The 12,312-nt window shown below is 47.6% G+C and overlaps 2 protein-coding genes across 2 annotated transcripts in view; both read right to left on the bottom strand.

Moving 5' to 3' along the window:
• kcnh2b (potassium voltage-gated channel, subfamily H (eag-related), member 2b) overlaps window positions 1-12,312 on the bottom strand; it is a 271,728-nt gene that overhangs the window by 188,977 nt on the left and 70,439 nt on the right. The window lies entirely within an intron of this gene.
• Window positions 896-5,282, bottom strand: LOC147321433 (uncharacterized). Its single transcript, XM_086305361.1, has 2 exons — window positions 4,930-5,282; window positions 896-4,232 (listed from the first exon to the last, which is right to left on the bottom strand). The coding sequence occupies exons 1-2, from the start codon at window positions 4,930-4,932 to the stop codon at window positions 1,557-1,559; spliced, it is 2,679 nt and encodes an 892-aa protein (XP_086161487.1). The 5' UTR covers window positions 4,933-5,282; the 3' UTR covers window positions 896-1,556.

The following is a 12,312-nucleotide window of genomic DNA, read 5'->3' on the forward strand; positions in this document are numbered from 1 at the left end:
GGTATTTTAAAGAGTACTTAGCAGAAATATTAAGCAGCCTAACTAATAGGGTTGCAAACTCCCAGCAAAAAAAAAAAAAAAAAAAAGGGAACCTTGCTGCGGTTATGAGCCGAGTTACGCCGTGTCACAAGTTTTGTGAGGTGCTTGTTTGATATTTAATGGATCGGATTACATTTTTTATTTCTCTCCGATATCCGATCCAGTAATTTAGGTCAGTATCGGATTATATACTGATACGTAATATTGGATCGGTCCATCTCTACTCCAAACACTCTCCTTCCGGTTGTCATCTATATAGGTTCCCCCAGTTCTGCAAACTGTTCATTCTTGTTTACGTGCCCCTCCCTCCCTCCTTGTTCTCAGTTCTAGTTTTAGTACACGGGGATCTGCCAGAGACGGGAGCCATCGCCAGTCCCCTTTGAGGCCTTCCCCAAACCGCAGCTCAATCCATGTCCAAGCATCACCTTTACCTACTAAAACGCTGTCAAACCTCAAATGAGGACGTGAGCCCAGCTACTGAAATGTGTTTGTTCTGCCTGTTGCATGTTAAACTGCAATATGGCATCCATCTGTTATAAGATGCTGAAGGCTGATTACGTGCATGGCTTTGAGTTCATGAGATGCCACAAGAAGGTAAACAGCTCCTATGCAGCACTGCATGTCACGGTTTAAGCCAAGAAGTGTCTCAGTCCTCCTTTTTCTCCATTAGTCATTCGTGTCAGCAGCTTGTCTTCCTTTCTCTCCCTGCTCATGTGGTCAGGACACTGATCATTCATCCTCCTCAGTGTGAGGCTGGAAGTCAATACCAGCAGGAAGCTCTCTTTTCAAGTCTTTCTCCCTGAGTGCCCTCTACAAGTGCAAAGTGTCATGGTCGGCTGTGTGGCAGGCAGGCAGGAGTGGTGGACCCAAAATGCAGGATTCTCAGGACACGAGGTTTAGACAGAAAATGCAGCTTTATTGCTGGAGCAGAACATCAAGATAAAATAAAACTCACAAAAGCAAACAAAACTCTAAACAGAGATGCAGGAGGACTGGAAATCCTAAACACGCAGCAAGTGAGGGTGAACAGACGTTAACGATGCGACACCGAGTAGGGGAAGACACAGACACTAAATACAAGAGGTGAACGGAGCAAAGAGGAAACAGCTGGGAGACACGGCTGACGTTGATTACACTGACGAGACAGGGAGAGCACAAAGCTGAACGCACTGACAAAGGACACAGACCTACAAAATAAGACAGGAAGCACACGCCAGACAGAGACAGACTCGTAAACAGGCATAATGACGTCATGGACAAACAGAGGGACATACGGGCAGAGAAGACCAAGCACAGGCAACCTAAACCAAACATAAGGGCAAGATAACAAAACCTAAACCAGACATAATCATCATCGTCATCAACATCATCATCAGATAACTAAAGAATCAGAATATAATTGTAATCAAAACAGTATCACCAGAGAATAACCAATCCATAATGCAAAAATAAACCAAAACATAAGAAACTCAAAATGCTGGGTCGACCCGACCCAGGACCGTGACAGTACCCCCCCCTCAAGGGCGGGCTCCAGACCGCCCAACAGAAGCACAAAAAACAGCCAAAAACAGAAAACAACCCAACCAGGGTGGGTGGCGGGGGACCAGGAAGGAGGGACAGAGCCCAGAAAGACCCAGAAGGTCAAGTTCAGGGGGCCGACCCGGAGGCCGACAGCGCAGGAGGCCAAAACAGTTCAGTTCCGGGGGCCGACCGTGTGGACGGCAACTGCGGCGACGGGCAAACAGTTCCGGGGGCCGGCCACGCGGAAGGCAGTGGCGGCGACAGAGCAGATCCGGGGGCCGGCCACGCGGAAGGCAGTGGCGGCGTTCAGGAGGGTGTTCAGGAGGGCGTCCACGGTGGCGGAGATGCCCAACAAGCGGCCTGGCAGATGACCGACGATGTGGAGGCGGTAGTAGGGGACCTGAAGGCTGCATGGCCCCTGCAGCCCCAGGCGAAGCGGAGGCTGGACCAGACGGGGATGATGAGGATGCGGAGGCTGGACCAGACGAGGATGCAGAGGCTGGACCAGACGAGGATGCAGAGGCTGGACCAGACGAGGATGCAGAGGCTGGACCAGACGAGGATGATGAGGATGCAGAGGCTGGACCAGACGAGGATGATGAGGATGCAGAGGCTGGACCAGACGAGGATGATGAGGATGCAGAGGCTGGACCAGACGAAGATGATGAGGATGCAGAGGCTGGACCAGGCGACGAGGATGAAGCCAAAGCAGATGCTGAAACCGGACCAGGCGAGGCCGAAGACTCTGAGGCCGCAGCAGGCGAGGGTGATGAGACTGCAGCTGGTGATGAGACTGCAGCTGGTGATGAGACTGCAGCTGATGGCTGGACGGGCTCCTCGGGCCCCCCAGCTGACGAGGCAGAAGGCTGGACGGGCTCCTCGGGCCCCCCAGCAAAAACAGTCTCAGACCCAGTGGGCACTGGAGCCCCTGGCACACACAGAACAGAACCAGCAGGCACACGGGCCTCTGGCAGGAACGCAACAGAACCAGCAGGCACACGGGCCTCTGGCAGGGACAGAACAGGACCAGCAGGCACACGGGCCTCTGGCAGGGACAGAACAGAACCAGCAGGCACACGGGCCTCTGGCAGGGACAGAACAGGACCAGCAGGCACACGGGCCTCTGGCAGCGTTGATGCTGACTGGGGCTGAGCAACACATAGGTTAGGCTCAGGAGGCAACAGTTGGGTGCAGTCATCGGCTGACTCCTTAGCCCCCAGTGGTCCAGAGTCAACTGCGGGTTGAAACTCGGACTCTGGGGAGGCCCTGGAGGTAGTAAATGTCTCTAATCGGGCCAGCTTTCGAGGAACGAAAACAGTCCTGTTGAGCATGTTTTCCTGCTTAATACGAGTGAGAAAAGATGGCTGCTCAGCAGGAGACTGGGTTGAGAAAGACTGAAGTGACCGTTGTGGGGAGAATGAAACTAGTGAAGGAGCAGATGATTGAGCTGCGGGTAACGGAGTGGCTAACTGGGCAGCTGACTGAGCTGAGGGCAGCTGAACAGCTAGCTGGGCTGCTGAACGGGCTAACGGTTGAGGAGGTGTTTGTAGTGAGCGTGATGCAGGGGGTGGTATAGGCTCCCCTGAGCCTCTAGGGCTCGGTTTAACTAGCTGAACGAGTTCAGAAGAAACAGTTCTGCTTAGGCTTCTCTGCTCTAAGAGAACAGGGCAGAAACAGCCCGTTAAGTCCCCCTCCCCATTCTTGGGTTGCGAACCCACAGCGCCATTCATAGATTCAGCAGTACATGTCAAAACTGAATTCAAACTGTCCGGGGTTAACTCTGTATCGACAGAAAAGTTCTTAGCAGGCTCCAACAGAGGGTGCACAATCAGAGTTTTGCCCATACATTCTGATTCTTCAGCGGAAAAAGCATCAACATAATGAGTCAGGGAGTCTTTTCTTTCTACTGGGCCGGGGTGAACGTCCATGGAACAAACCGCCTTCACCTCACTACTCTTAGCCGTGAGAAGAAAACAGTTCCCATTACTATTTGCAGGTGAAGCAATAGGGGTACAGTCAACATCACTCACCATTGCCTGCTGTTCTGACGAGTGATTGGGCTCCGGTTGTAGTGAGGAATGACGGCGGTGGCGCCGCTTCCTCCTGGCAGCAGGGGCTGAGGCGACAGGAGAAACTGGTGACGATGGAGAAAAGACGTCCTCGTCCTCGTCCTGCGACCACATCGCCGCCAAGCAGGAGGCAGGTGAATTAAGCCCTGAGCGGCAAGAAGTGGAGCTCTGTGGCCGCGGTGCGGAAACGCCTTTCCCCTGTTGCAATTGCTGCTGTACGGCGGCCGACTCCGCGGAGAGCTCCTTGTGTTGCGGCTGCTGCCGATGCGACGGCTTCGGCGAAGAATACTGGGCGCGGACAAAGGCTGCAAGCTCCCGAGCCTGTAGCACCTCCTGGGCTTCATGCAGCTGGTCTATGAAGCCCATAAATCCCTTTAGTGTGCGCAAATGAGGATTCCCCTCCAGGATCGCTTCTATAGCGTTAATCCCAACTGCCATAGTCTTAGCGTCCTTAGTGTGGGAGACCCGCTCGATCAGGCGGTGGATGCGGGAGAGGTCATGTTCCCGGGATGAATCCGCTGGGTCCAGGAAATGGTCGCATCGTTCTGTCATGGTCGGCTGTGTGGCAGGCAGGCAGGAGTGGTGGACCCAAAATGCAGGATTCTCAGGACACGAGGTTTAGACAGAAAATGCAGCTTTATTGCTGGAGCAGAACATCAAGATAAAATAAAACTCACAAAAGCAAACAAAACTCTAAACAGAGATGCAGGAGGACTGGAAATCCTAAACACGCAGCAAGTGAGGGTGAACAGACGTTAACGATGCGACACCGAGTAGGGGAAGACACAGACACTAAATACAAGAGGTGAACGGAGCAAAGAGGAAACAGCTGGGAGACATGGCTGACGTTGATTACACTGACGAGACAGGGAGAGCACAAAGCTGAACGCACTGACAAAGGACACAGACCTACAAAATAAGACAGGAAGCACACGCCAGACAGAGACAGACTCGTAAACAGGCATAATGACGTCATGGACAAACAGAGGGACATACGGGCAGAGAAGACCAAGCACAGGCAACCTAAACCAAACATAAGGGCAAGATAACAAAACCTAAACCAGACATAATCATCATCGTCATCAACATCATCATCAGATAACTAAAGAATCAGAATATAATTGTAATCAAAACAGTATCACCAGAGAATAACCAATCCATAATGCAAAAATAAACCAAAACATAAGAAACTCAAAATGCTGGGTCGACCCGACCCAGGACCGTGACACAAAGACTTTCTCTGAAGGCTTCATAGCCTCCATACACTCCCATCTGCACCTTTATCTTTAGGGATGCTCACCATACGTTCCAAGATGAATCACTCTGGTTACCAAGAACATGGAGGAGAAGCTCTAGTGTTATGGCCCCAGGCAGTGGTGCTGTTTGTGTCTTGTGTTGCAGGATTTCATGTGTGGAAGTGCAGAACACCTGGCCAGCATTTAGCAGAACCTTTCAAACCCTGTGATGGTGCCTGCCGTCCTCCTTGGTTCCTGTTGACACTACATATGCCCCGGCTGCAAAGACACTCAGACATACCTTTGAATACCACAAAACAATGATCTTTTCATGTACTGTCTCAGAAACTTTACACTGAATTATCCATACAAGCTGATCATGTGCATGAAAACAAAAACAACCTACAGTGGGGCAAAAAAGTATTTAGTCAGCCACCGATTGTGCAAGTTCCCCCACTTAAAATGATGACAGAGGTCAGTAATTTGCACCAGAGGTACACTTCAACTGTGAGAGACAGAATGTGAAAAAAAATCCATGAATCCACATGGTAGGATTTGTAAAGAATTTATTCGTAAATCAGGGTGGAAAATAAGTATTTGGTCACCTCAAACAAGGAAAATCTCTGGCTCTCACAGACCTGTAACGTCTTCTGTAAGAAGCTTTTCTGTCCCCCACTCGTTACCTGTATGAATGGCACCTGTTTGAACTCATCATCTGTATAAAAGACACCTGTCCACAGCCTCAAACAGTCAGACTCCAAACTCCGCCATGGCCAAGACCAAAGAGCTTTCGAAGGACACCAGGAAAAGTATTGTAGACCTGCACCAGACTGGGAAGAGTGAATCTACAATAGGCAAGCAGCTTGGTGTGAAAAAATCAACTGTGGGAGCAATCATCAGAAAATGGAAGACATACAAGACCACTGATAATCTCCCTCGATCTGGGGCTCCACGCAAGATCTCATCCCGTGGGGTCAAAATGATCATGAGAACGGTGAGCAAAGATCCCAGAACCACACGGGGGGACCTGGTGAATGACCTGCAGAGAGCTGGGACCAAAGTAACAAAGGTCACCATCAGTAACACACTACAACGGCAGGGAATCAAATCCCGCAGTGCCAGACGTGTTCCGCTGCTGAAGCCAGTGCATGTCCAGGCCCGTCTGAAGTTTGCCAGAGAGCACATGGATGATACAGCAGAGGATTGGGAGAATGTCATGTGGTCAGATGAAACCAAAGTAGAACTTTTTGGTATAAACTCAACTCGTCGTGTTTGGAGGAAGAAGAATACTGAGTTGCATCCCAAGAACACCATACCTACTGTGAAGCATGGGGGTGGAAACATCATGCTATGGGGCTGTTTTTCTGCCAAGGGGACAGGACGACTGATCCGTGTTAAGGACAGAATGAATGGGGCCATGTATCGTGAGATTTTGAGCCAAAACCTCCTTCCATCAGTGAGAACTTTGAAGATGAAACGAGGCTGGGTCTTCCAACATGACAATGATCCAAAACACACCGCCCGGGCAACAAAGGAGTGGCTCCGTAAGAAGCATTTGAAAGTCCTGGAGTGGCCTAGCCAGTCTCCAGACCTCAACCCCATAGAAAATCTGTGGCGGGAGTTGAAAGTCCGTGTTGCTCGGCGACAGCCCCAAAACATCACTGCTCTCGAGAAGATCTGCATGGAGGAATGGGCCAAAATACCAGCTACTGTGTGTGCAAACCTGGTAAAGACCTATAGTAAACGTTTGACCTCTGTTATTGCCAACAAAGGTTATGTTACAAAGTATTGAGTTGTATTTTTGTTATTGACCAAATACTTATTTTCCACCCTGATTTACGAATAAATTCTTTACAAATCCTACCATGTGGATTCATGGATTTTTTTTTTCACATTCTGTCTCTCACAGTTGAAGTGTACCTCTGGTGCAAATTACTGACCTCTGTCATCATTTTAGGTGGGGGAACTTGCACAATCGGTGGCTGACTAAATACTTTTTTGCCCCACTGTAGATATGTCCCAGTTTTCTCTTCTGTTCCTGCTTCCATTTTCTTCATCTCTGAGGATGAAGTAAGCGTTCATGGACAATAATAGTCTCTATCTCAGTCTCTACCGTGTTGATGGTGTGGAACATATCAACACTGCAAACAGCTTTGGCGATCTCTGTTCTTCATAGCTTCCCTGCTGCAGCTCCAAGCTGACAATAACACCACAACTGCGTATTTATTGACATTTGCAGACATGGATGGCTGAAAGAAATGAGATGGAAGAAATGATGTGTGCTGAGATGGGTGTGTGGATCGCACAGACACCTTGCTTCCTGATTTGCTGAACAAGCATCTCCATGGTATCAGATGAGAAGAATTTCAAGCTGCTGCACATGAATAAATGAAGTAGTTTAATATTTTTACACGAGTAAAATGTTGAAATGGGACGAAGCTGAAATACTTAGCAGATCCACTTCACATCATTGTTTTTCCTCTGCATCTTCTACTGGTGGAGAGGAGGGGGAGATCACAGCAACCAAGTATGCCATCACCACTCTGCAGCTAGGGAGGAGTGTAATGATGGAGACAGAAAGAAGACAGCCGGGGAGCGCAAGGTTAGGGGAAGAAAATGAGACCAAGTGAGGAGGATGAATGAACGACTAAGAGCCGTGATGTGAAGGCGGGGCTTTAGCCGATGGGGAGCGAGTGTGCGAGTGTGCAGTTGAGCGTGTGAGTGGTGTACAATATGCTATTAAAAACACTCAAGAAATACCCCAGAACGCCACATATTATATGAAGTGTGTGACTGTATTACCATGCAGGTGTCTGCTCGCACACACAGTCATTATTCAAGCCTTATTCTATTTGGATGAATGGTTCTTATGCAGCGCTTTTCTACTCTTCTGAGCACTCAAAGCGCTTTACACAACTTGTGCATTCACCCATTCACACCCATTCGCACAAGCACATTGTTCTAAGTGCTTTCTAAACAACATTCACACACACTCACACTCCGATGGATGCATCAGAGAGCAATTTGGGGTTAATATCTTGCCCAAGGATATTTGGCATGCAGACTGGAGGAAGCCAGGAATCAAACCACCAACCTTCCGATCAGTAGATGACCTGCTCTACCGCCTGAGCTACAGCCACCCCTGAAGAGCCTTCGGTTCAATTACATCAGGAGATCAAGGAATGTTTGATACCACCCGGAGCCTGAAGTATATTTTGTTCTCACAATCAGATATAGGAATGAGGGTTTTCATGAGTTTCTTTGGCCTTGATAGAGTATTTTGAACTCACACAGTCTAAATCATCTTTCAGGGAATTCATTAGCACTGGACAAAGTGTGGAGGTACTAAATCTATAAAGTGGATTTTTACTCAGAGAAGCGATTTCTCACTCTGCTTCAAGAACTAAAGGTTTCCTTTCATTTTATGTCCGCTATGTTTTATTAGCGCTTGATATTGTTTTGGGGATATTTTTAGTTCCCAGCTAAACCCTCACGTCTGAAGGAGGTTCTAATTTGGACATTTTGTTACGCTGCAGCACACAGTGATGATGGCGTGGAGGTATTTCCCCAGCTTCAGGACCACAGCGTGATTCAAACAGGTTTAAAGAGAATACCAGATTCAGTTTCCCGGTGTTTGAAATGAGCTTTAAAAGCAGCTTCTCTGGTAACAATGGAAAATACAATTTTTGGCAGTTTGTGATGTCAAGGGGAAAGCAGGGAGGGTAGCTAATGCCAATAATGTTCAGCTACTGACTATGACAGGTGGAAGCTCTGAGCCTGGATGACAGCAGCGAGCTGGCCAGAGCCTGCCAGCATGCGTGCTTGTGTGTACACGCTCGTGAATGCAACCATGTGTGTGGCTTGTTACGGCTTCGTGGGATTTTAGAGTCGCTTCTGTATTTGAGGCTGACGCCGTTTCCACGACAACACCCCCGGACACGTGTCGCCAACATTTGCCAACTGCTGCAAAGACACATCTGCTACCACGAGGAAGCGGTAAGAGTCATTTTGCCGACCACAGTGTGCAAAGTCGCAGCCATTCATTCATCAGAGGCTGGTGAATTTCCCAAGGACAGCACTATTCTGATTTTTAAAGCCTGAAGGGCTACATCCAAGTAACTCAGCGCAGCTGCATCTGCAAGGTGGTGAACTTTGCCACCTCCTGCCTGACCATCTGCTTCAGACATTTGAATTCTGTTCCATTCAAATCTGCGAGGCCGTCTTTGCTGTAATTAGAGCCACAACACTAAGTAAGAAAGCCAAGTGTTCCTAAGATCTTTGCCAGGAACAGCTCTGAGGGTGCTACAATATTTATATATTATATTTATATCATTACTAATGCAAACACTGCCCAACTACTGTTTTGTATTTCCAGTTTTTTAAAGCAGATAACACAAAAGTGTCACATGATCATTCTGGCTAAAGTACTAAAGAAACACACAGAGTAATTAATAATAAGCATAGATGTAAAAAATTAGGCAAAGGAAGGAGTTACTTTATATTATCACAAATATTATTAACATGACTTTTAAATATGTCAGTGCTGGTATATGAGACAGCCTCAGGCACTGACATATCTGACAGGTACTGAGAGCAAAGCATCCTGGGATTCTGGCAGAGGTCAAAGTCACTTCTTGCTGACATTATTTTAAAAATGTAAACAAATGACGTTTGGCGTCAGTTTGTAGCAGAACAGAACTTAGCTTGAAATAATCAAACATGTGACCAGCAGTGCTCTTGTTTTTGCTGTTTCTTGCCCAGTTGCCCCCACACCACAGTCAGCTGTTCTGAGCCAGCTGTTTACCTTTGACCTTCAGCACTTTTCTCTCTATCCCCTGAGTCACCCTCTGAGCACTTTGATCATGTGCCAAGCTGCCATTTGCCAAGCTGCCAAGCATACTGCCAGAGGCCCACCATCACCGCCTGCCCTTGGGTGATGGAATGATGCGCAGGCACAAGCCCCTGACGGGTGTCCTGTTACTGGGGTGAATTCATGGGGACAGCTTAGAGGCTCAGTGGAGCTGAGGTCCATTAGCAAGGTCCTCAGCCAGGGATGCATCTGAGCCATCAGCATCATATAATCGGTACCACGCTGCCACGGACCTTGTTGCACATGGCACATGAAAGCAAACTCACAAACCTTAAATAACACAAGCTGCAGTTACATGTTTGCTAGTCTCTACCTGCTTATCTGTCTCACTCTGACACAACCCCCTCTGGGACAGAGACGGAGGGTGAAGGAGAAGCAGAGGAGGGGAACTGATGATGAGGTGATATTATGATGTAGGAGGAGATGAAGTCACGAGGTAGGCAGAGACAGACAGCAGCTGAGAGATCTGAGATGGATGATGCGACAATGCCTGGAAACTTTAAGGTGTATATTTTCCTCTTTGAAACTTAACATTGTTTCTTATATCCCAAACTTTGCGGCTGAACGGCCTGATCCACACAGCACATGTTGCTTAGCAACTTTTGCTTTAACAGAGAGTCAGATGAGGAGCTGTGGCAACAGCGGTGCAAAGCAAGTACGCTCTGGACTAAAAGTACATGCTGCTGTTTAGAGTTTCATGTGAAGTCCGTCTGGTTTTGCCCACCTTTGAAGTTTAAAGCATTTTGCATCAGGACATTTATGACAACGCCTGGATTTTCTCTTACACAGACAGATGATGCCTCAAAGCAAGTCTCATCTCTGGGCTTGTTAGGACATTTTGCCTCAAAAGTAAGGTTAAAAAAAGCTTTTTACTTATTTATTCTTCTATAATGACCATCGGGCTCTTTCAAAGAGTTATTGTGATGCATAACATAAATGTTAAACTTTAATATTTAGTGGCCACCAAAGGATAAAAACTGCATATTGTTACAGTCGCATTAGGGCAAACAGTGGCTGGAGACTGCAGCACAACTACAATTACTGTGTGCACTGAACTGACAATCTCACTGTCATCAGCTACACTTGGCATATTCAGCGTGACTTTGGTGCACCAAGACATGGGCAAAATGGCAATAACCTGCCATCTGATAATAATATGGTGATTACTTGGGATAAACCAAGAATACAACCAATTGGTTCCCACCTGAGTCAAATCCACCATTGCAAAAAGATGTATCACACTTGCACTCACCAGCTCAGACTGACTCACACTGATTGCAATGCTCTGACAGGCTGTATTCATAACGTAGAGGACAATTATTTGCAAACCTTCACCAAACGGTGAGTGCAGTTTGCCTGAGACAGACCATGAGTGGTTGGAGACAGGTTGCCTCCCACAATGCAACCTGTGCAGTCACCTTGAGATCAAAAGTAGTTGCCCATTTTGTTGACACAGCTACTTGCTGTCTGCCAAAAAAATTCCAATGGAATCATGAATGGAAGTTTTGTCCAGCTGATGACTGCGTCACAGTTTGGCTACTTTCACGTGCAGCTGGTCTTCTCAGCTGTTCCTGTGCTGCATCACATACATTAAAATATTACATAAACTCAGGAGATTAATGAGTTTACAGAGCAGCTGAATTCCAACTGTGACCCAATATGGAAACGGAGAGTTTTGTTTCTCTTAAATGATTCTCCTCACAGCATTAAAATGATCTGTGACAAGTTGTCCCTTTGGTGCTGCCATCCTGTCCTTTCCTTGCACAGACACACACACACACACACACACACACACACACACACACACACACACACACACACACACACACACACAGAGGCAATTAGCTCAAATTTTCTAGCACCTGTCTGATCGCTGGAAAGGGCCAACAGATGGAAAGACTGCAGAGAATGTGTGATTTTTTTATTACAACTAACAAACAGTGAACATGTTGTGACAGACTGGTACCCAACAGATGTATGGGAACACACACACACACACACACACACACACACACACACACACACACACACACACACACACACACACACACACACACACACACACACACACACACAGTTTAGCTTTAACTCAACAGTCAGGCCAGACAGATGCTACCTTATTAAGCCCCACATTGCACAACCCCAGCACTGCAGCTCTCCCTCTTTGTCTCACGTATTCAAGCTCCCTGTATGTCTTTCATTTGCTCTTTACTTTCCATTTGCGTCAGTTCAGGCCATCTAATAACAAGCAGTGAAAACAATAGCACTTTGAAACAGTAGACTGCTGTGCTATATGACTGATAACCGTCTCCTGACACACATACGTACACCCTGGGGATAGGAGATATGTGTCGCTGCTTCCATGACCTTGAATTGGTTTCATGTCATGTCTGCGCATAATGAGAGCTACTAACGCTGCTGCGTGCCTTCAGGGAAGGAATGAGGGATTGATGATGAGAATGTGAACGCAAAGCAGAGGTTACTCTTCCACTGGTGTCAGCGCAGGGTGATCACAGCTGACACGACATGGAGATGGTATGGAGGTTTTTAAAAGCCCTACAGGGACAGCAAGCAGGAA

This window comes from Aulonocara sp. 'chitande type north' Nkhata Bay, linkage group LG9 (assembly GCF_057382095.1).
Source record: "Aulonocara sp. 'chitande type north' Nkhata Bay isolate Kocher_YH1m ecotype deep benthic linkage group LG9, A_spYH_male_GT1.1, whole genome shotgun sequence".
Lineage (NCBI taxonomy): Eukaryota > Metazoa > Chordata > Actinopteri > Cichliformes > Cichlidae > Aulonocara > Aulonocara sp. 'chitande type north' Nkhata Bay.